The sequence below is a fragment of the Staurois parvus genome, unplaced genomic scaffold (assembly GCF_062004578.1).
Source record: "Staurois parvus isolate SC_StPar_1 unplaced genomic scaffold, SC_StPar_1.0 ptg000303l, whole genome shotgun sequence".
Classification (NCBI taxonomy): domain Eukaryota; kingdom Metazoa; phylum Chordata; class Amphibia; order Anura; family Ranidae; genus Staurois; species Staurois parvus.
Window position 1 is genome coordinate 12,349,738 of NW_028318099.1, and position 24,039 is coordinate 12,373,776.

The window sequence follows — 24,039 nt, forward strand, 5'->3', positions numbered from 1 at the left end:
TGAGGCCTGATTCATGCCTCTGCAATTTTCAGTGTGTTTTCAGTTTAGCAGAAATGCACTACAGTCCATTTTACATAGTTTCCTTTGGGTCACCTTCACATCTGTGCATTTTTTTGGAAAGGGTCAGGGACTTTTTTCTTGCAGCATTTTCCATTTTTGGTTCCATAGACTTCAATGCAAACACATAAAAAATGCAGTGCTTTTGTTTTCAGAGTTTTTGCTGGGGTCTTCTGCAGGACAACAGACACCTCCCAAAAACGCAAAATACACCAAAAACAAATTAAAAATGTGTAAAAAACATGTGTGAAAAAAACACAAAGCATCAATCGCAACTTGCATAGGTGTGAAACAGGCCTCAAAACAGAAAAGGAGGTATACTGTCACAGTTCTAGGTATATATTGATCAGCAGAAGATTAAACTTGGAGAAAACTCACACTGTCCAGTGCCTTAATCCACTAAGGCTACTTAGCTGCAATGCTCCATTTGGAATCCCATGTTTTGGAATCCAATAATGGTATGTTTGTAAATAAAAAAAAGTCTGGTTGGTTTAAAATATGGTGTTAAAGGATAAATTCACATTTAAAAAAATAAATAAATGCACATCTTTTGCAGGTAAAGAAATGTGCATTTTTTGTATTAGGAGCCTGTAAAGCATTGCATTCACGATCTGCAGATTGCGGGTATAATGCAGGGCTCTTGCAGACTGTCAGTGTAAGTTGTCTGCTCTTACCTCATACGGGAAGACAGTTACACACTGACAGGATCAGCAGCAATGAACTACCTAGAGCCATCAACAGCGCCGTGGTAGTTCATTGAGAACTACAAGCCAACAGCTGCAAAGGCTGTCAGTACTTGTAGTTCATTCACTCACAGAATTTATAAATAAATGACGTCGACATGTGGGTGTAGCCCCAACATGGACACAATTATTTCAGATAGTGACAGCAGGTATGGGGAGAATATCCCCAACTTGCAGTCACAGGGAGTGGGGAGTGGGGGGATCAGGGAGCAACTGCAGGACTGGGAACATGTTACATGTGCCACCCTAAAAATGGGTGGCACATGTAACATGTTCCCAAAGGCGAACCTATTCTTTAAGCTTTTAAGATAATATCACATGGCTGATTACTAATCAATTAAACAATGGGAATGAGACAATACAGACCATTACCCTGACAGGTACTAAAGTCAATTGAATAGGAAAATGATGAACATTGGACTGCAGTCCATGGACTTTATAGGCACCACACCAATTGTTATAAAAAAATTTAAACTTTAAAAATTTTAAGTAAAACAATTTAAAAATAAAGTAAAAACAAATTAACCACATGACCTCTGGAAGATTTACCCCCCTTCCTGACCAGGCCATTTTTTGCTGTATGGCGCTATGTTACTTTAACTGACAATTGTGCGGTTATGCAAAGCTGTACGTAAATTAAATTCATTTAATTTTTTCCCCACAAATAGAGCTGTCTTTTGGTGGTATTTGTTCACCTCTGTTTTTTTTTTATTTTTTGTGCTATAAACCGAAAAAGACCAACAATTTTGAGAATAACACCCCAATATTTTTTACTTTCTGCTTCAAAACATATCCAATAAAAAATATAAAAAATCAAATTTCTTCATAAATTTAGGCCAATATGTATTCTGCTACAAAAAATCCCAATAAGCATACAAGATAGGTTTGTGCAAACGTTATTGCGTCTACAAACTAGGGTATATATACTGGAATTTTTAATTTTTTTTATATTAGTAATGGCTGTGATCAGCATCTTATAGCAGGACTGCGATATTGCAATGGACAATCTGACACTAACTGATACTAACTGACACTAAACCAGTGGCACTAATACAGTGATCAGTGCTAAAAATATACACTGTCACTGTACTAATACCACTGGCTGGGAAGGGGTTAAACATCTAGGGTGATCAAAGGGTTAAATGTGTGCCTAACCAGTGCCTAACCAGTGTTTATATGGGTACTATAATATAGTGTTTTTACTAAGAGGTGTGCTGAATTTTATTCCCTGCTTTGCAGGGAAACAAAATCCAGCACATCGCCACAGACAGGACACAGCTCGGCCTTGTTTGCATAGGCAGAGCTGTGTCCTGTCTCTCTCCTTACCCATCAGTGGGTACCGGTGATCAACCATTGGCCAGCACCCGTTGGTCAACTTCTGCTGTGACTAATGACAGCAGAAGCGGCCCGCTAGGGGTGCGTGTGCCCTACCAGGAAGTGCAGATTCATATATATATATATATATATATATATATATATATACTGTATACATTATCCTACATACAGCGGCTACCCTGTAGCAGTAAAGCGGCTATATAAGACATAGTAGCATCCTGCACCCTTAAGTCAATTATGGTGGTGGCCCCACACTCATGGAGGAAGTATCCAATATTCAGGCTAATGGTACAGATATAATCATCCTTGAGTTGCCATTATCCATTCAGATAAAGCTTGACATGTTTCATGTTTTTTCCTTTTTCAAAAGCAGAAGGTGCATATGTTGGACTACTACCCTAGAAATAAAATACATGCAAAAAAAATAAATTGAGTATTATATAAATACAATTATTTGCAAAGATGTAACTCAAACATTATCACAGTCATTGCACTTACAAAGCATCAGCAAGGAGGCATTCCAAAACTGGTCTGCCACAGGAGACAACACATCCCCCCAAAAAAAAGAAAGGAAAAAATTTCAATAGTACTTCAGGAGCTGATCACATCTAAAATAAAAAAAAACACATCAGCTGTAAATTCAAGGCAGACAAGGCAGAATTAGTCCAAATAAATTGTGACAGTTGTATGCCTCTCATGTCATCAGGTTAGTATCTGAAAAACATGTCTATCTGTCTGATTTTTACTATGAATGTGCTAAAAGAAGACAAGAATGTAATAGCTGAGACAGCACTAACTGTAAGTATCTGTTTATCTTGCAGTATGGAAACTCAGGAGGACCTCTTGTGAACCTGGTAAGAGCTCATGTCCTCCCTGCCTGTAGGTACTGGTTCTATGTGTAGAGCCATGATGTGGTGTCAGTACACGTTGATTGATAGAGCCTGGCAGGAGGTTAGCTGTACTGGCATTACATTACTGTATGACTCAGATGTATGTGGTTGGCAAGACTTTCAGAGGGAGTTGGTGTCACTGACTGACTAACCCTTCACACATGTAAAAGTTCAATAGATCTAAACTTTGTGGATGTTTAGTCACTGGGGAAAATGTAAGTTTCCATCCCACTGACATGTTGATCATTTAAAAAGTAAATCCGCACAGGAAATCATCATGTATCGGAAGTGTTGCAACTTTTTTAGTGGGAGGCAGAAAATAAAGATTAATATAGAAAAAGGATTACCTTTGATGGGACGACAAACTTAAAAAAAAAACATCAAGCCCTGTGTTTATTCACAACCACCATATGTATTTTCTTCCTGAATGTTCCTACCTTTATTCATGTACTAAGGCTTTTTTTTTGTTAGGTGTGTCCCTCTCTGGTTCACTGCTTCCCTACTGACCCTTTGATCACATTTTGGGGTAGATTTACTGAAAATGTTGCACACAGACTCTGGAGTAGCTGTGCATGGTACCCAATCAGCTTCTAAATTCAGTTGTTCAAGTGTGTTTAATCAACCTTTGAGAATAAAACCTGGAAGCTGATGGGTTTCTATCCAGGGCTGCACCAGATTTTGCACTCACCAGTTTTAGTAAATAACCCCCTTTATGTCTGTCTCACCTGTGCAATATTATTTTCTTCATTCCTTCTCTTTATCTTTAGTCTTCTGCCAATTTTCTTCATCTCTTGTTCTAAGTGTCCTTACCTTTAAGGACATTTTCCTTTAAATTATGATTTAAACTAAGTTTAAAAATAACATTCCTTACACTTGATAAGATAAAGATACCCACCCACAAAAAGAAAAAGAAACTCATCTCATATACCTTCTAAAGATTTTGCGTAAATCCATCCCAAAAAAGAAGAAACAACTTCCATCCATGTTTTGTTCTAAGTGTCCTTACCTTTATTCATATCCCATGTCTCTTTCTTTCTCTCCCCTGCTTCATCTTTGTCTTTATCTGTACCCTTCTCTTTCTTTCTGAGTAGTCTTCACCTTTTTACCATGTCCTTCATTGCTTCCATTGCTCCCTTGCCCTCCCTCCCGTCTCTTCCTTTTCTCTTTTCCTTTTCCCTTCCCTGATACCAAAGGTTGAAGGAAAAAAAATAGCATAATCGACCAATCAACAGTAATAGCCGCTGGCAGTAATCGAACGAAAAAAAAAACCCCAACAGGCTGGTTGTACTGAATTCTATTGATAGATCGACTTCAGTACAACCAGCCTGCCCGTACAGGAATTAGTCAAATTTCGATCTGTCTATGGACGGCTTAAGGATAGGGTGAGTTTCATCAACAATGGAGAAACCCATCTTCTAAACATTCAAGGGGTTAGTTCATTTTTATTTAAATTTTCCCCAAAAATCCCTATGTATTATAACATCGTCCACGCATTAATATCCAGTCCTCCATTTTATAAAGGGTTGCTAACTTTTAAAGCTGCTTTTTCCATTGCACTCCCCTTTCTGTTCTGCATATGGTAAGCCATATTGAGCATTTCGATGCATGGCTCTGGCAACTTAGGAACAAGCACTCAGCTTCATTTCCTACCCACACATGCGCAGTCTGGTCTATTTCTTTTTTTTTTTAATTATATAATCACTGTTTGTTGAGATTTTGTACAAGACATAGTTAGTCTGGCTGAAAAAAAACAAAAATCTATCCAGTTCAACCATTAAAAAAAAAGTTATAATCCTATACCCACAGTTGATCCAGAGGAAGACAATAGTACAAAAAAACAACAACACACATACATCAAAAAGGATCAGTGTTTGCAAGATAAGTCCTGACAGTGATACAGCATGATAACAGGGTAGATTGCAGTTCAACACATTGTGCCCAAAGGCCAGATAAAGTACATCAACTGATATACAAATCAAAGTCTAACTTGCAAGCAATAAAGACGTACACAGAGAAGTACTGTAAAAATTCTATGTACCATCCTCTCAGGACCACATCCAGCAAAAGGAAGAAAGAAAAAGTAACAAGACAAATACCAATGAACTATGATCACAATTAGGGCACATCTAATACCATCCATTGGTGAGTAACCATCCCCCAAAGAACATGGGTGTAGAGGGAATGAGCACCTCAAAATCCATATCTAACTTAAAAGACAAAAACATGATAGGACATGTCTGTAAAATGCCAAGGTTATCATAGATTTGACCTAGCACTACATAGAGGCTTAAGATTCACACGGGGACTAAAATGTGAACATAGGGGGGGCACTATTAAATCCAGTAAGGAATTTAGTTAAGCATCTGGGATCTCATTAGAGTAATACATCCACACTGACCCAGTCTGGTCTGTTTCACTCTCCCAAAAAGCTGGGCTGCAAAAGAGTGAGGACTGCACATGCATGGGTAAGGAATGAAGCAGAGTGCTTGTCTGTGAGTTATTGGGGCTGTGTATTCAACTTGGATCAATATAATATAAGCCCAGTCAGGGAGCAATTTGTATTCATTGAAAAAATGCAAAGTGTTCTGTAAATTGTGCTTGTGCAATTGAGTTACCTCCTGTGTTCTGTAAGCAGCAGAGCAGCCACTCAGCATGGGACCTGGACTCAAGTAGAGATCACTGGAGTAGTGGTGCCTCCTACAGTGATTTTCAGCTTTCAGGAGGATCGGCCAGGCACATAGTTACATTGGTTTAAGCTGGAACAAAGTAACTATGTAAAAACATATCCATACTTGGAACTATTTTTTAAAGCTGTAAATAGACATTTTAGATGTTATACCTCCATGGTTACAGCTGGAACACAAATTAAAATTTTCACCTCAGAGTAAAACAGAAACCAACAGGCACATATAGAAGATATGAGACATGAAACACCAAGGACCATTCTATCACTTGACCCAATGAGGGAGATTTACTAAAGCTGGTGAATGGAAAATCTCAATCAGCTTCCAGGTTTTATTGTCAAAGCTTAATTGAACAAGCTGAAGTTAGAAGCTGATTGGTTACTATGCACAGCTGCACTAGATTTTAAGTGCACCAGTTTTAGTAAATTTCCCCCAATGGGTAAATCATCAACGTACTTCTTGAGCACCACAACCATGCTCTCAGGACACGTTGAACATTGCTATTATTAAGCCGTGCTCTCTTGATGTTGAAAACTTGCAAGCTGTCATCTAGAAATGTTGTTTCCATCTGGCGGGGATAGTGTTTCCTCGCTACTTGCCAACCACACTTCATTAACCGGCATTTTCCCCTTTTCACCACAGGACGGTGAAGTGATCGGAATAAACACTCTAAAAGTTACTGCTGGCATCTCATTTGCTATCCCATCTGATAAAATCCGCAAATTTCTCGCCGAGTCACACAGCAGGCAATCCGCAGGTGAATGTGAAGCCGCTATCTGACCTTTTATATGCTTCTAGTGAATAGTCGTCTTTTTATCATCCCAGATTACATGGTGCATGCCAGCCTGCCCACTTACTGGTTTGTGGCTTAAATGTAAATAAAGCAATGGGCAGGTTTATTAAAGGGCTGTTATTAACATAGTGCATAGAAATAACAGTCCCACACACGTTGTAACCTATCCTTTTGCTGCAAACAGCAATGTCAGATCAGCACTATGTCCACATATTATACCAACCGATGTTTAGACACCAAACCAACAAGCAAATTAATAGGTAGATTTAATGCCTATCTGTCTAGTTTGAATAATAAACTCGACATGCAGCAAAGTAGTAATACATTCTCAGAGGTTTTTATCTGAGCACAATAAAATAAACATTCCACAGTAAACAATTTTTTCAAATTCTTACTCCAGCACTTCAAAGCTGCAGACTCTTGCTCTGGCAGTTCTGCTTCCCTGAACTTCCAGTCTTTATAGGCAACAGTTAATAGGGGACGGTGCAGTCTGAAGTTGGTCTGTTAGCTTGGGAGGTGCAGTAGAGCAGTTTTTCGCCCCTTTTCAACCTAGGCTATGGGGCTGTATGTTTCTGTTGATGCACAACTCTAGTACCTGCTTGCAAGGGTGGCTCCATAAGATGTTGCAAGAGAAAGGAGCTACCCTGAAACAATAAACCTGGGGCAATGGTTATGGCACCAGTTTAAACTAGAAGATAGGCAAGGATTAATGGATAAAGAAGCTACAGATTCAGTATTTGATGAAATCAGCTGCTAAAAAAAATGAAAGGATAATATTACACTTTAAAGGTAACTGTTTTTCACTGCAAAACCCAGTCAGTCAATATTCACAAATGTACATTTATGAATCGGCACAATACTGCCTAGTGAGCAGTCATCACAATGTTTTGGAGTCCTATTGCCCTGTTCAATCAAGTAATAAGTGAAATACTTGATCCTTGTCTGGTTCTGTGTCAATCCCTTTGATAATCTAGCCCAGCTATTCTCAGCCAGTTTCCATGGAACCTTAGGGTTCCTCCAGAGGTTGTTAGGGGTTCCTTGAAGAGTAGCTGATTGACCTTCTGTTTCTGCTGCAAAATGTCAGGGCCAATGCCACTTGGGAAAGCCAGCTACATGACACCAATGATCTATTTAATTATCTGTTAAGGTGGCATTCTGGCCACCACTGTAAGGGGGTATTCTTTCCACTGGCAACCAATGAATGGATTTTAGTAGGCCTGGAAATTATTCCAAGGGTTCCTGTGGCATAGGAAGGCTGAGAGGCTTTTCTAGCCCTAACAGAAAGCACTGGCACAAGAAAGTGAAAAAATATGCTCAGTGAACCGCACATACCATATAAAACCTGCCATACAAGTGAATAGTTGTATGTGGCTGCACTCTTGTAAATGTCGATGTTCTTGTGCATCACCATTTACTCGCACATGCTCATATAACATATTGCTTGAATGAGGAAGTTCTATGTCTGGGAAATACGTTCTACAGGCTTTGGTGGGAAAGCGGCGAAGTGTTGCTATTTACAAAGGTACGGCCATATACAGCCATTCACTTGTACAGCACACTCTATATGGCACCTGCTGTTCTGCGGGGGCAGGCAAATGGCTGGAATTTTACCTCCAGCATTTTTTAGTCTTTCACCATGTGAGTGCATTTTATGGATAGTGAATAGCGTAGGAAAGGGTTTAGGACCTGTGCCAAGTTCTGTTGTTGTGTGTGTCCCCATTGGGAGGATTCACCCTCAGTATTTGTCCTGGTAACTGTTGTCACTAGGACAGAAAGTGAGGGAAATCCCAAAAATTGGAGTTTGACTTCAGAGCAAGTTACAAAAGAAAATCCTTTAGTGGAGACACCTGTTCTTATGACAGCTTTTTAAGTTCTGGTTCACACAGCCAAATTATGCATCTTAGCCCGCAGCGCGATTGTGAGTCCGGGAACCACAGTGAAACCGCATGGTCAAAAAGACCATGAGGTTTTCCTGCTGTCACATTTTTAAAAAGGTACATTTTTGTGCAGGAAATGCGGCACAGCAGCCCATTCATTTGCCCGAGCAAACGCCTGCAATAGTGTGAACTGAGCCTAAGATGGGAATTCTGTTCAGTTTGAGGAGATTTCCTCCTATATTTCGTTGCTTCTCTAGGTCAAGGAGTGAAGGGAAATTTCCCCTGCAAGTCACAGACAGCAAAACCTTGATAAGGGTTTTAATCATTCCTTACTATCTTATGGGCTAACTCCACCTTTTACATCATATTACATGTTAAAGTGATACTAAACCCAGGAACCTGCATTCACTATATCTGATCTCCCTCAGTACACACAACATGGAAATGCAATTATTTTAGTAAATATAGACTGCTATATTCCTTTTCTCATCAGCAGTTAGAGCAGTCTTGTGACTTCAGCAGAGCACTGGTAAAGCTTGTAGGAGGAGATTTCTTTCTGCTCTAGGAGGATATGGAAGTCCTAACCCTCTGTCTGGACAGTGCTGATTGGCCCTGATCATATGCACTCTGCCAAGGAATAAAAAAAAAAACCTCTCTAGCAATACACACCAAACTGAGTATGCACATGTGACCATAGGTTCAGTTTGTATCAGGTATGTGACCATAGGTTCAGTTTGTATCAGGTGGCCATTTCAACAAGAAGAGGGGCAGAGAAGAAAGGATTAAACAGCCTTTTTACACAATGCAGAGAATTAACCCCTTAGGTTCCACAGTGAGCTTAACAGCAAATACAGACTGATTTTACTGATTCCATTGATTGTGGGTTCCAGTGATTCCACTGATTGTGGGTTCCAGTGATTCCACTGATTGTGGGTTTAGTAACATTTTAAGACCACTTTTACGCTCCATTCACATTGGCTTAAAAACTGCTGTTTCTACAGGAGTTTTGTGTTTTTCCTGTAGAAGCAGCTCAGTGTTATCCTATGGGTCCATGCACATTAGAATGATTAGAGACATATTTTAATTCCAACATTTAGAGGCAGGAGAAAAAACCCTTCTGGTTTGCATTTTTGATTGGAGCTTTCTAGCAGAAAAAAATGCTGAACTCCTCTAAACTCGCCTAAACTATATACAAAAACACTCCATATCAGTCAAGGGAGAAGGCGGTTTTTTAAACCCAGTGTGCATGGAGCCCTAGAATTTAACATGGTTGCAACAAATGCTGTCTTCAAGCACTTAAAGCTGAATTATCTTTTTTCCTTATCACAGGAAATTCCTATGATATTTAAGGCTATCTAGTGGCCAAATGTGGTATTTTCTGTTTTTAATGAAAACATTCCACTTGCACAGGAAATAGCCTAATAAGATTCATTTTTTGTCCCATTCCCATAGGGTGTACTGGGTTGTGCACTTTCGTTGGACAAATTGCTATGTTTTTTTTTGTTTTTAGAAATCCACCCCTGAGTTTTGAATTTGTGTACGTTTTTGTCTTGGTTCTCTCAAGATCAACAAACTATAATATGGTTGTCCGACCCTCAGGCCGCCCTACAATTCAGATGTAATTTTATATCAGTGTTTTATTTTGTGTTTTCTAACTGGAGTCCATTTTGCAGGTCAGGGAATTAAGAAGAAAAAATACTTGGGTATAAGGATGCTGTCGCTTGGTCCTAGGTGAGATAAACAATTACTCAATACCTTTAAAGGGGACATTTTGTATTTTATAGGTATTTTATAAATGTATTATAATAGGCTTTGCTTTCAGTGTCTCACACTACTTTTTAGAATCTATAACAGGGCTGTAAAACTCAGACCTGGGATCCCATAATGCTCAAAATGTTTTAGGTTTCAAATTCATATTCAAGATGGAATAAAACAAGGATTGTTCAGTAAACAGTAAACAAGGACAGTTATGTCTGTCCCAAAAATGACCATGTGGTTTATCAGCTGTACATACTATTCTTCCCTTTACTACTCTGCCGCTTTGTATAGCTTCCAGGAGCGAAGAGAAGTTCCTAGTACTTCCAAGTATGGGGAAGGTAATTGGCTATTGCAACATTCAGCACTGTCAAATGAGGACACTCACCCTGTGAAAGCTCCAAGTTGCAAGCCACTCAGATTGACTATCCATTAGAAATGCTCTTAGTGGTTGTTACTAATTGCTGTTTTTCCTCAGTAGCTTTTCTTAGATACATTTTTAAAATTTTCTTTATTTACTTTTTAATCTGCCGGTCCCTAGGAAATACAATGGCAGTTTAGAAAAATAATTTGATTTTAGTTTGCTCCCCACCACATAGCTGACATCAAATGTTATGCAGTGTTTAGTGCATGATCCGAAACCATTTTGAAGTGCTGTACTATCCATTACTGCAAGTAACAATGTTCTCATTACAGCAAAGTAAAGGAGCTCAGGGAACAGCTTAAGGATTTCCCTAATGTGACGTCCGGAGCTTACATTGTAGAAGTGATTCCAGATACACCGGCAGAAGAGTAAGTGCAACGTAAACTGTGTTTTGTTTTGTTCCCTTTTGGAAAATACATAAGAAATGCATGTAACAGCTTTGGATAAGCATTCATGTGGTAAAATTTATTATGGCGTTTCTAAGCGACATGAGAAGTAAGTGTAGCCATACCATCTTAAGGGTGATTGGATTTGTTTTGGGTCCCCCTAAGCTCTGCATGGCCAGACAACACACATTTTCCACACTTGCACACTTGGAGTCAGTAATACAGTCCTTGAGCTGGTTTTTAGTTGTTTTTATTAAGGGGTTAACAACTTGTATGGGGTCTAGGGGTATTTGAGATGCTCAAGGAACTGCAAACTTGAAGACAAACTTCTTAGCAACAATACTGTACAAAGATGTGGATCACAAATAGCAACTGTCTATGTTAAGGAGCACTGAAGTCCCCTTGGTGTACCTCCTCAGACCCCAAATTAATCCTCCTCTTCTCCCAGCTGCACTGGGGGTATCTCTGTGCAAGGGATGTCAAGATCTAGCAATTAAGTAGTCCCGGATGAGGACTAGTTGGGTCTTGCACCTGACTGCCCTCTCCCTTTATCTGGCCCAGGGGGTGTAGGAGTACTCACACTGTCCTGTCCTGTCAGTGTGGTGGGTTGTAGCTGCTTTCAGGCCTTTCGCTGGGCTGGTTCCTTCCCTGCTGCTCAGGCTGTTCTCCCTAGGAAACTTTGGGAAGTGGAGATCCTTCTTCCAGAAAACAGCCTGTAGGTAGACTCCCCTCCTCGGGGCCCCTTCTCAGGCTCCACACTCCAGCCTTCTCTCAATCCATCTTCCACCTGACTCCCCTGCTGCTCAGGCTCTGACAAATTAAAGGGTTGTCCTTGGTCACCATGCCTGGTCTTCTGCATGGGGATTGGCCAAGATCCCTCAAACATGCGGATCCGAGCCTTCTCCCCTCCTCCACCTCTCTTTCAGAAAGTTCTCTGAGTTTCTGGAAGGGTGGGAGGACTCCAGAAGCCCTGACCTGTAGAGCCTCCCATCCTGCACTGAGGTGAACTCCTGCCTCACTTCCAGGCTGATTTATCCCAGGCTACTACCCAGCCTCTAACTAACAAAATGACAAAGCCTATCACTAGAGGGCACTAGTCAAGCATGTGATTGATACTAGCATGGGCAATTCAAACCAAGCGTATTATGAAAAAGATAACCACCACAGGTTGCCTGCCATGAAAACTCTGGTACAATGATTAGTAAATCCAGCCATCGTAAAAAAGAAGTTTAGTCAAAAATAATGATTTTCTACAGCTATAGTTGTGCAGTCTGCTGAATTCTGTCCTCTTCTGCCACTGAACCTATGGCGCTGTTGGTGTTAACAGCTTAGGGTCTCCAGGCTCAGTCACACTAAAGATGATCCACCAGGAACACATCCTGCCCTCTCCTCCAATAAGAAAAGTTCCTTCACTGTAACATGATCTGTGAATGGGAGAAACTCTGATCAGTCACAGGTTTTTCCTTCATTCAGATACACAATACAGATTGTGTAACAGGCAGTGTAATCAGTGAAAGAACCAGAAAACAAGGTCAGCAGAAAATTAGCTTGTATTAAACAGGGTATCTCAACTATAATTCTGCTACTTTACAAAACCTTGGCTCTTGAGTATTCTGTCCAGTTCTGCTCACCAGTTCTCAGGAAGGATGTGCTGGAACTGGAGAGAGTCCAGAGAAGGGCAACAAAGCTATTAAGGAGAATGGTGGACCTCGGTTTTGAGAAATGACACAAACATTAAACGTATTCTCCCTGGAGAAGCAAAACTTAAGAGTGGATATGATGGTGATATACAAATATCTTAATGGTGGTTCCAACATTGGGAGGAAGCTATTTAGTCTCAGGCCATTCAAGAAAACACATGGCAACTCAATGAAGTTGGACGAGAAGCTGTAGAACCATGAACAGCATAGGGGGTTCTTACTCCCTTACCTTGCTTTCAGCAGGAGGTGTCACTAATTTAAATTTTTTTTTAGATGGGCATCCTATTGAACATAATATACAGGGATATTGAAAATGGTAGAAACATAAATATACACACACACATGTTCCTTAAACTGGATGGACTGGCGTCGTGATTCATCCTTACCAACTTTTCTCAGTGAAGGAGAGGGCAGGATGGGGAATGTCCCCATCGGATCCTCTTTATTGTTTCTGAGTCTGGATACCCAAAGCTGTTAACCCTCATAGCACTGGATGTTTAGCAACAGGAAAAGGACAGGGCAGCTCTGCAGTGAAGATCTTTCCAGAATCCAGCAGCCTGCACATCATGGGACATACTCACTTACAGGTAAGTAATGTAACTAATCCTAAAGAAAATATATGGCATAACGTAAAGGTGTAATATACCAAATAATCTACCCCTAAGGTTAAAATATCCAATAGAAAGGACAATAAGAACAGAAAACACCAAAGCAATTAAGGAACATAAGCTTGTAAAAAATAAGGCATAATTTAAAAAATGGTTTGCCAGTGGGTAGGAATGATATCGGAAATCCAATCTATTAGCAGGATGTCCGTAGGAATCAATGTACTCAGCAAAAGTAGCACATGGATAGGCAACACCTGAAACGGGAACGCATCTCTGCAAAGTAACAAACAAGACACGAGGGGTATAAGTAATATAACTACAGCTTTAGAGAACATGTTTTTTTTTTTTTAGCTAAACTTCAGCTTTATATTCTATTCCAGTTTTAGTGATCAGTATTGCTAATCCAGCCAGCTATGCATTCTAGACATTCTATGCAAATCTCAACTTTTTCCTGTGCCTTCCCACTCTGAATCTCCCTCTCTAGCTCTTTTGCTAAGTTTATTTTTCCAGCGCTGGCCAAACACTTCGGCAAATACGAGGTCTTAGAAGGTACCCTGAGCCAAACTACACTCTTCTGCAGTCATCTGGTATCATGCCATCACTATGAACAGCATTGGGACACTATACCTAATGAACTACTGATCATTTTCACATGTAGTTTTAACTAGTTTACAAATCCACTTTTTGATGATATGCTCAGTTTAAATTTCCCATGTTTGTGACTGATCTAGTACAACCCATAATTGTATGACTAATACACAGACAGATTGGAAGGCCTTTACATGCCCCCTTCTGTTGACACATGTTATTGCAAATTTAGAAATTCCTGGTTAAAAGCAAACTATTGCCTTTTATATTTTTTATTATATAAATAAAAGTAAAAATGACTAAGCTTATGTACATAACTATATCGGTATGTTAATGTCTTTAAATATCTGGTTTCTATGTAAAGATTGTAATTATTTATACACTTAGGGCAGGCTTATGATAAGATAATTTGTTTTTGGTTTCATCACTTTTTGTATTTGGACACACATTTTATATTTTTTTTTTAATTTGGTGGTTTTGGACATTTATTTTATAACCACAGAATTTATTATGATTTTTGTATAATTATTTTTGATTCATTTCATGTTTTGTGCTGTTTTATTGTTTCACTGAGAATAAAACAGACCAAAGAATCATGAATGGATAAAACACTGCTCTAACCTTGAGTTGTAAATGAAAGAAAATGAAAAGTTTGTGGGTGTATTGTCACTGGGGCTGGTGTCGCCTGAACACTCTCAGGCTCATCAAAAAAACCTTCTAAAAAAAATTTAACAGCAAATATAAAGACACTGCTATTGATGAATATAATGGCTCAACCCCTTTCTCAGTGTGTTTGCAGCTTCATGAAATCACTCTCCTCTCTTCTCTATACACAGATATGACTACACAATAAAATCAGATACCCAATCAAATACAAAATGATAAGGGCCCTCGATCCCCTCATGTTTTGCATTGTATTGGTATTGTTCTGTCACATGTTCTGTCCCCCTTTGTAATGTACAGCGCTGAGCGAACCATTGGCGCTTTATAAATACTGTATAATAATAATAATAATATACAGTAGAGGGCATGTCAATGGGTTCTATGCAAGAGTACAAGAGTAGCAATACACTCCCCCAAGCCACTAGATGGCACTAACATCCTTCCTCAGGCTATTGTTACAAAAGTTTGCAAAAAACACTAGTTTTGGAAGAATCATTAATATGATTGTTAAAATAAATGACAAAGGACACTGTGCTTAAGAGTGTGCTTTCCTTAACTAAGTGCAAAAGCTTAGAGTTCTGTGGCCTACATATTAAAAAGCCACATGTGCAATAGATAGGAAAGAAATATTTCAATTGCTAAGATGTTCTATTGTAAATATGTAACCCTAGTGGTAAAAAATGCTATTCTTTTTATGTTTACCGCATGGTAAGGTCCCTTTATTGTCAGAAAATAAAAGATTAATCTGATTTGACATGTTTTAGATTGGCTACCTTTCAAAAGGTTAGATGAGAAAATAGAAACTGACAGATGTGCTATAAAAGTTTGGGTAGTTTAATCCTGCATGATAATAATACTAGTTTTCAAATGGCAGCACGGGTGCCACTGATAATTTTCTATCAATGACCTGAGCAAGGATGTGGGTACCATCTAGTGGCTAGAGGAGTTTATTGCAAGCCTAATGTTTTCTAACATAGAACTCATATACTTGCTGAATATTTTTATAGTATGTGTACACCTACAAAAATGTTTTTACATTACTAACATGTAAGTAATTTTTATGTTTTTTTTTTTAATCATTCAGTTTCATTGTGTAGTAATTCAGTGTATCTGGTTAGCACATATATCTCTAATGGTTTCATTAATCTCCTGTAAGGCCAAGATCTTTATTTCAAATGTTTTTCTTCATGACATTGACAGCATACCTCCCAACTTTTTGTGATAGGAATGAGGGACTCCTATTAGGAAAAGTATGTTGGCATAGAGCACACCCCCTTAAAAGATAATTATTTAAAAATAAATATATATATATATATATATATATATATATATATATATATATATATATAGTGAGAACTCGCTTCAGATGGTGGAGCTTTTTTAAGGCACACAGCAACTCGATTCTTTTTAAGGGCCTTTTTCCCCAATTTTATTTGAAAGAAAGTTCAATAACCAAAATGCTTCCCACGCAGGGGTATCCACCATCAAACAAATGCAAATGACATTCAGCTTTCTGGCTCTCTCAGGTACACCGCTTTATGTCTGTCTCCTACAGACTCCTTCCCAAAGGTTGTTTTTTGCACACAGCGAACCTCTAGCACGCAGCTATTTTGGCTTCCACCTCTCTTAGGTGAAGCCCTCCTGACTCCAAGGCAGAGACCTCCTGCCTGCTGGGGTGGAGCCCTCCTGACCCCTGTCTGCCAGGGTGGAGCGCAGAATCATGGCCTGGCCTCCACAAAAAGGCCTGCACACACTTGTGCAATCAGCGCGCTGGCTGCTCTCAAAACATGGGCCCAGGATTGGAGATTTCATCCCTCCCAAATCTCTTAGAAATCTCCAGGCTACAGGTCCCAAAACAGGCTTTACAAACCAAAGAGGAAACTGATAAACCAGTTTCCTCTGCTTTATGAGAACTGCCTGGGGCCCCTCAACCTGTATGGTTGAGAATCCTGGGTCACCACCGTGATTTCCACCGTGGCAGTATACCACACTGCCACTATATATATATATATATATATATATATATATATATATTAGTTAAACCCACAAGTGCTTTTTTCTAACCACTAACATTCTTTTTTACTGGTTTTTGAAATTTACCAATGCAGAAATTTAGAAACTGGATGAATGGTTTAGCACCGTGAAACCCTTTTTGAAAGATAAATGGTGCGCTTTAAAATCAAGCATATAGATCAGACCGAAATGAGGGACAAATTAGGAGGAAACAGAGAGGGACTTTATTCTAAATCAGGGACAGTCTCTTGAAATCAGGGACAGTTGGGAGCTATGTTGACAGCACTCTAAGACATCTTTACATTTGCTGTTGGGTGTTAGCTAACGGGTCCTCATGGTAAATCTGAAGATGTTCTGGGGTTACCAATGCCAGTGAGGTTTTCAGCTTCACTTTATTTCCAGTTCACAGTTGGTAGAGCTGTGTCTAGCTTTTTATGATTCTCCTGGCTGCTTACTTTTTACAATAAATAACATCAGATGTACCTGTATATTATTGCTATACTAACTGCAATATTTTTATTATCCTTTATGGGAAGCTTGTTGATCTGCACTGTCCTATGCGCTCTCTATTAGTTTTTGTTGTTCAGCTGTAGTATTTACTTTGCCTACACTTCAGCAATCTCCAAACACGGAAAGGTTCCTTCACAGTGAGAGCTGTGAAAATGTGGAATAGACTCCCTCAAGAGTTGGTTCTGGCCAGCTCAGTGGATTGCTTTAAAAAAAAAGGCCTGGATTCTTTCTTGGATACACAGAATAGAACTGGATCTGGATTTTTTTTTTTTTAATGGTTGAACTGGATGGACTTTTGTCTTTTTTCAGGCAGACTAACTATGTAACTACACCTATAGGACTTGCAAAGACAAGTGCTGGTAGCAAGAGGTAGAAGATTACCTCCCTATTACACCACTGACTGTTTCTAGTGGATGTTCATGTGAGCACATTCTGATTAGGGGTTCTCCCATATTTTGACAACTTTCAGGTCTGTTAAGTAATCTATATGATTAACATTTATCTCAGATCCTCTCTGATATACAGATTTTTCAGTAGTTTTTAAAATCTTCCTATCACTGCTCATCCTGTATTAGCTATTTATGTACATGGTAACACAGTCATGGACACATGTTGCAGCAAATTTATGAAAACATGTGACAGCTACATAAAGAAATACATTAAAGTGTACATTTGCCAATGCTTGCCTTCATTTAAGTTCATCTAATTATTATTGATGTGACATTGATTGTTTCTTTAGGGCCGGGTTGAAGGAAAGTGATGTAATTATCAGTATCGGCAGTCAAACGGTGACCTCCAGCAATGATGTCAGTGAGGCCATCAAACAAGAAGGGCCCCTACGTATGGTAGTACGAAGAGGAAACGAGGATGTTGTCATCACAGTGACACCTAAAGAAATTGATCTTTAATGGAAGCAATGAGCTGGTTTCATAGGTCTTCCAATCAACAGGTATACATCTAGGCACTGCCTGTCAGAGGACACTGTATATAAGCACTGAGTATTAATGTGCCTCACCCAGGAGAACCCTTTAGCATTTCATTCCCAAACCCTCTGCCCATGCTTCTTCCAGAACTGACTATGTGCCCTAAACCCAAGCTATCATGCCGGATTCTGTGTCTTAACTGGACAAAAATGTAGAAATGTTAAAATAAATATTAAATTTTAGAACCCATGGATTACATTTTTATAACTTGTTGATCATGTTCTGTGTTACTCTGAAATGTTGTTTAGGTTTGCGTTGTATTTTAAATCCACATGATGCCAACATGATGCATGCAACCAGTTTGCTACGGGAAGATCAACATAGAAGAATGTTTACATTCTACAGAACAAAGCTGTGCAGGGAAGCTGTTTTTGGCACAGAGTAGAGTGGACTGGGGCTCCCCTGTATGTGCCATTTGTATGGCCAATATGAAAATACAAAATCTACAAGACAACCTGCTTCCTTTATAGCCAGGTTCTGGCCACCTGGAGCTGAGGTCTCTGTTTGGTGATTGTAGCTCATGTAGCATTTTGAAGCAGACATATGCAATTTACTATGCCTGTTTAGTGTTGACCTTTAGCTTTCATGAAACCTGTGAGTGGTTCTTGTGACCTTATGTTCCCCTGGCTGTAAATGCACTTTAGGCTCAGGCAAGTAGTTTATTATATGTAAGCTTTTAAGATAACAGAAGGCATTATCTTTTAATAACATTACATCATAACTCTGGCAGTACTACATCATTGCTATGGGGCAATCATTAAGTAGGTAAGCCAATGCAAAGAGTAAAAAGGATTTAGCAGTAAGAGATCGCAATCTTTCTTATGTCATCACTTAACAAAACTGTTGTATAGTCAACGGTAATCTAATTGGTTACTACTAAGGGTTAAAAATTCTTTGATGTTTGCACATGCAATGTCATGAATAGTACAGAAAGTTTGAGAAATACATTATAGATACCATCGATGCTGAATTGGGTGACCTGCAGCCAATAAAAGTGTGGTGTGTGTTCTTGGGTAACAGTGCTCTACAAATGCCAGACAATTCACTTATATGTGCAACAACCTCTGTTAAAATATATTTTGTTCCATTAGTATATTGCAATATATGTTAAATGTTACAAGTGTGGTATGGTGATCTCTGTTGGCTTGTCTTTTATTCTAGTGAAACTGTGAGGACAGACATATGAAAAAGAATTACTTATTTGTTTTAAAGGTGTAAACAGACAGCTTACACTGCTTCGCTATCTAGTGAGTCTCTAAACTGGGACCAGAATGGAATCAACAAAGTCTGAACGTCCAACCTGGATTTTTATTTTCAGAGACTCCCCAGATACTGAAACCATATTCAAGTTGAAGTCCTGTAATCTGTATTTTTACAACCAAGTGAGCATTAGCAGTCCCAAATTTGAATCCTCTGATGTTTTCCAGTGATCTGAACTGGTTGCGGAGGAATTAAAATGCTGTTTTTATATTAATCGTCAGTAAGGACTTCATTTTGCTTAAATGAAATAAGCTTTAGAAAATGTAACATAACAGCTTTCCTCTTAAAATACCAGAGATGCACCAGCATATGTTTGTGGATATATGCTGCTGACCCCTAGAAGTAGGGGTCATCCAACCCAATGTGTGACAATGTAGTGTCTGGGTGGCCATGATCTGAGCATCTAAGAATTTGAAGCATGTGTAAGCTCTAACTGGAATGGCATTTAATTTGCTAAAGCACTGTATATCATAAACAATTGTCATTTTTGTTTAATAAAATAATTGTTTTCATCATTTTTTCCTCATTTGTTGTATCTCAGTGTTGGTGATCTTTTTAAGTGGGATGAAAGGCCTATCATAAAGCAGTGCACAGGAAATACCAGCATGGCTCACTGTGAGGGGGCATGAATAAACAGGCATTGTTTAATAGATGCAGCTTATTCTAAGTTTGAATAGAAAAGTAGAACCAGGCAGAGGACGATTTTTTTTATTAGAAAGGTTTTCCTTCATTTTTTATGTAGCAGGATAGCTTACCCTACCTGCAGTCCACTATTTTTTTTTATACTGTGTTACAGAGACTTGCACGGATCAAAGGATGGAACTTAGATTAAAAATGCAGCGCATGTAGTGTACCGCCTGCTGGGTCATCATTTGGGTGTGGCCACAAGGTGGGCATGGCCAATAGAGTTTAACTTGAAAAGTCTAAAGTGGTGCTGGACCAACCACCACCACACTTCTTTTTATCGATTTAAGGATTGGAGGCATGTTGGCCATGAAAAGGGATCCTACCACTCTCTGGAAAGATGGCCAAGAGGTTAATTTATTTCAACCTATAGGATGGCAGCATGACATTTTCCCCTTGTATCAAATAGCAAAAAGAATGGCAACCAGTAATGATCTAATTTCCTTCATTGATCGAAATCTGGGGTCCTTGCACAGGCACTTCAGCATTAATAGGCCCATTTGCAACAAACTGCCTTCAGCCCTCAATATCGCTGATAACAACAGTGTCCTCACCAATCTCATCCCACCCATGTACAACTCACAGGGTTTGAGAGAGGTAAAAAGTACCTCTGGAAGTCTGGTCATGTCTTCCACCTCCTCCCCACCAGCACCCCAACCCTTTTGTGTTGATTCCTGCTAACTGCACAGGCCAAAAAGCCAAGGAAGGGGGCAGATTCCACCAGCTGGAGTGGGAGAAGCTGTGAAGTCAGCAATTTTGCCAAGTTGGCATTGGGGCACTGGGCATGGCACTGATTGGGGAACAACGTTTTCCTACACTCCAGCAGCTGGGGGAGAGACAATGCATGGTCAAAAATGCTGCTGGAGACAGCAGTGTGGTATTTGGAGACTTGTGGCGAGGTTTAAACTATGCTCCATGGTAGATATTTTTTCAGAGGCAGTTGTCTCTTCACCACTTGTTTAACCCTCAAAAGTCCTCACCACCGTACTTTTTTTTTAGTAGGCCGCATTTGAGGAGTCAGTGATGAGGCACTTTTTCACTTGAAATAACGACAGTGGAGCTTCCCAGAAATATTGTACAGCCAGCACTGAATCAGTTGGAGTTGGACTCATTTTGAGAGGGAAAACAGCATGTTACAATGCTACAAATGCTGCATCTAAGTGTATATATGACAAAAAATTAAATAAATATTCTTCACACCACATAGACAGCATTTCAGCTTTCGTAGTAGGCCATATTTCAAACTTAACACAAAGCATGCAGATGTTCGGGCCAAATATATACAATAAAAGGATGAAATACTGTGCACACTGAATAAGTACTATTTATACCATTTCTGATGGGCTTTACTGTCAAAACCACATCCCATTTTAATTCTATATTTTTAAGGAGTACCATAGAAGTAATATGCTGAGCTTATAATATGTAATATTTACACAATGTATTTTGGCCCTCATTAACTCAACCACATCCACATTTTCTTGTGAGGGCCCAAAAAAAGATTTACATTTTATTTCTCAGATTCCTAAGTAATACAGTATCCCACACATAGCATACGTATGTAGTATTTCTCCAATTTCTTAAAGACCATGTATGCTAAACTGTTCTGTTAGACTTAAGATGACACACACATCAAATGCATTTATAACACAATTTATTTTGGACCCTATCAGCTAAACCACATTTCTATTTATCTATGAAGTGTAAAAAAAAATTAAAACTATTTGGCCTACTTGATTAGCTTTTTGAGCAGGAGAGACCACAGTCAGCTTTTATTATGAAAAAAGGTTTACAATGTATTTTCCTTATATTGTATTTGTTGGTAGGTGCGAGGGCAGTAAACACACAAAGGCCTGGAATACAGTAATTGATGTAATGAAGAACTTGCCAACAGTACAACAGCCTGGTGGGGGAGCTCACCCAATTTACAGTCAATGTAATGTAGAGTCAGCAGTAGTAGGCCTGAACTGCTCTCCCTACACTAGCCACTTCACAAATGCATGCCAAAACCTAGGGGCAGGGACTTAAAAAGACTCTGCAGAACCCAAGATGACTGCCAGGGTCATTTGGATGCGGCATAACCAACCAGAACGCTACCCTAGGGGAACCATAGAGAAACCTAATTTCCCTTGACTTCCCTTCCAGCTGCAGTGCTGCTCTGGTCAAGTGCAAACCACAGTAGAGAAAATAGACTACACCTGCCTACATGCTGTCTTAATACACACTAATAAAAATCTAGTTTAGACCACACTATTTCAGAGAAACAGTAGTCACAAGTATTCTGGATTATCACAGCAAAGGAATAGGCTGCAAATCGAAGGGCATAATTTAACCCGCAGCAATCTCTATAAATGTTACAACTGGAGAGCAGCATCATGAGCATTAGAGGTGCCACCATGACATTGCCAGAGCAGCATACAGTAATACACTGCTAACATTGAGACACTAAGCTGGAATGACCTTGCATAAAAGTTTTCCAAAATCAGGCAGTTGAGGAACAGCTGTGAAAACAGTAAGTGTGGCACCCTGACATTATCAGAAACAGAATATTACACCACAAACATTCAGGTGCAACGCAGGAGTGACCCTGCTTACAAACATTTTCTAAATTTGACATCTAAATGGCAACTGCAAAAACACTAGCTGTAGCAATATGTCATTGTTGAAGAATTGGACTAGAGCTGTAGATAAGCACCAGAGGTAATTTTGGCAGGTCTGCAGTGGTGGCAGGAGATAGTAATGATGTCAGGCCAGCAGCAGCGGTAGCAGATGGTAATGCTGTATGGTATAATAATAATAATAAAAGAAAAATGTAGTATCATCAGCTGTGGGGGTTTGGTACTCATTGCTGATCCAGGATTGTTTTATTCTTATAATGTCAACTGGTTTAATGTGTCTGGGAACAGTGCACTCACTGCACTTAATGCCTGTTCTGAAAGCATATTGGACTCAGGGAAGCCCAGCAGCTCAACTCATATAGCTTGAGCCACTGGTCTAGCCTTGACATCCAGTAGTGAAGTCGGTAGTTAGTTGTCAAGGTGTCCACACTCACCCTTGTGCCAATAAAATAATTTGTCATAGGGTTATGTGCTGCCCGTGCCTGCTGCCACGAGTCAGGCCTGGACGATGCATCATAAAGAAGAACCTGAAAGCAATGCTTAGGCAGTCACCGTTACCGAATCTTTTTATCGCCATGAGTCTCCAAAGCATGTTGGTTATGAAAGAGGATCTTGCCACTCTCTGAATAAGCCATTAAGTGGTTCCTCAGCAACGCTTGTTGCAGGTGGAGCATTTTTTCCAATCTCTGTGATGACAGGATGAGGTCTGGCATTCTGTCCTTGTAACATGTATTCAAAAGTCAACAAGTAATGGCTCCTTTCCTTGATGTCCCATATCTTAGGGTCCTTGCATAGGCACTGTAGTATGAATGAGCCCATCTGCCACAAATTTCTGGTGACAGAAGGACTTGATCCATGATGTCGCTAAGAGTAATGGCAGTAAAAGTCAACCCCAGAACTGGGATGAGTAGGCACACTGGCAGCCTACATATTTTTTTTTTGGTGCCCCTCCATATACCCTGCATCCTACAAAACCTTCCAGCATTCCCTGCAATACAACCTTCACCTTCCAGAATCTCCTGTACACTCTGTACCCGCTATACACCCTGCATCCTCAAGGATCCCCCTCATACACACTGTGCAAGAGCTAGGCAAATCTCCTTTAGCTAGAATATTTTATCCACCTATGGCTGTGCAGCTGCTGGGATTTGTAGCTGCACACCAGCTACTCTTGCCTCACTCATACAATGCATCCTACCATCCTGGTATACTAGCAATACGACCACGCAGATCACTTCTGTCAACCTCTTTTGATCTCCTCTACAGCCTCCCTCCTCTTCTTAAGTATAAATTTTCACTACATGTGTAATTCACTTGACATCCACTAATAAATGCTTATAGTAAAACAATACTAAGCATAATACTAGCTTTTCTCTGCATTACAATGAACTAGACACTGAAATTTGTAACCTTGTTACATTTTGTTGGATATTAGATTAAAGCTAAACTTTTTAAAAATTTTCCTCTG

General features: G+C 39.5%; 1 protein-coding gene across 1 annotated transcript in view; it reads left to right on the forward strand.

The window, feature by feature from the left end:
- Positions 1-19,784, forward strand: part of HTRA1 (HtrA serine peptidase 1) — a 45,504-nt gene extending 25,720 nt beyond the window's left edge. Inside the window, exons 6-10 of the mRNA XM_089683263.1 lie at positions 2,957-2,989; positions 6,352-6,466; positions 10,053-10,110; positions 10,831-10,926; positions 17,766-19,784. Of these exons, the coding sequence (XP_089539389.1) occupies positions 2,957-2,989; positions 6,352-6,466; positions 10,053-10,110; positions 10,831-10,926; positions 17,766-17,934 (471 nt within the window). The 3' untranslated portion in view covers positions 17,935-19,784. The remainder of the gene's footprint in view (positions 1-2,956; positions 2,990-6,351; positions 6,467-10,052; positions 10,111-10,830; positions 10,927-17,765) is intronic.
- The last annotated feature ends 4,255 nt before the right edge of the window (positions 19,785-24,039 follow it).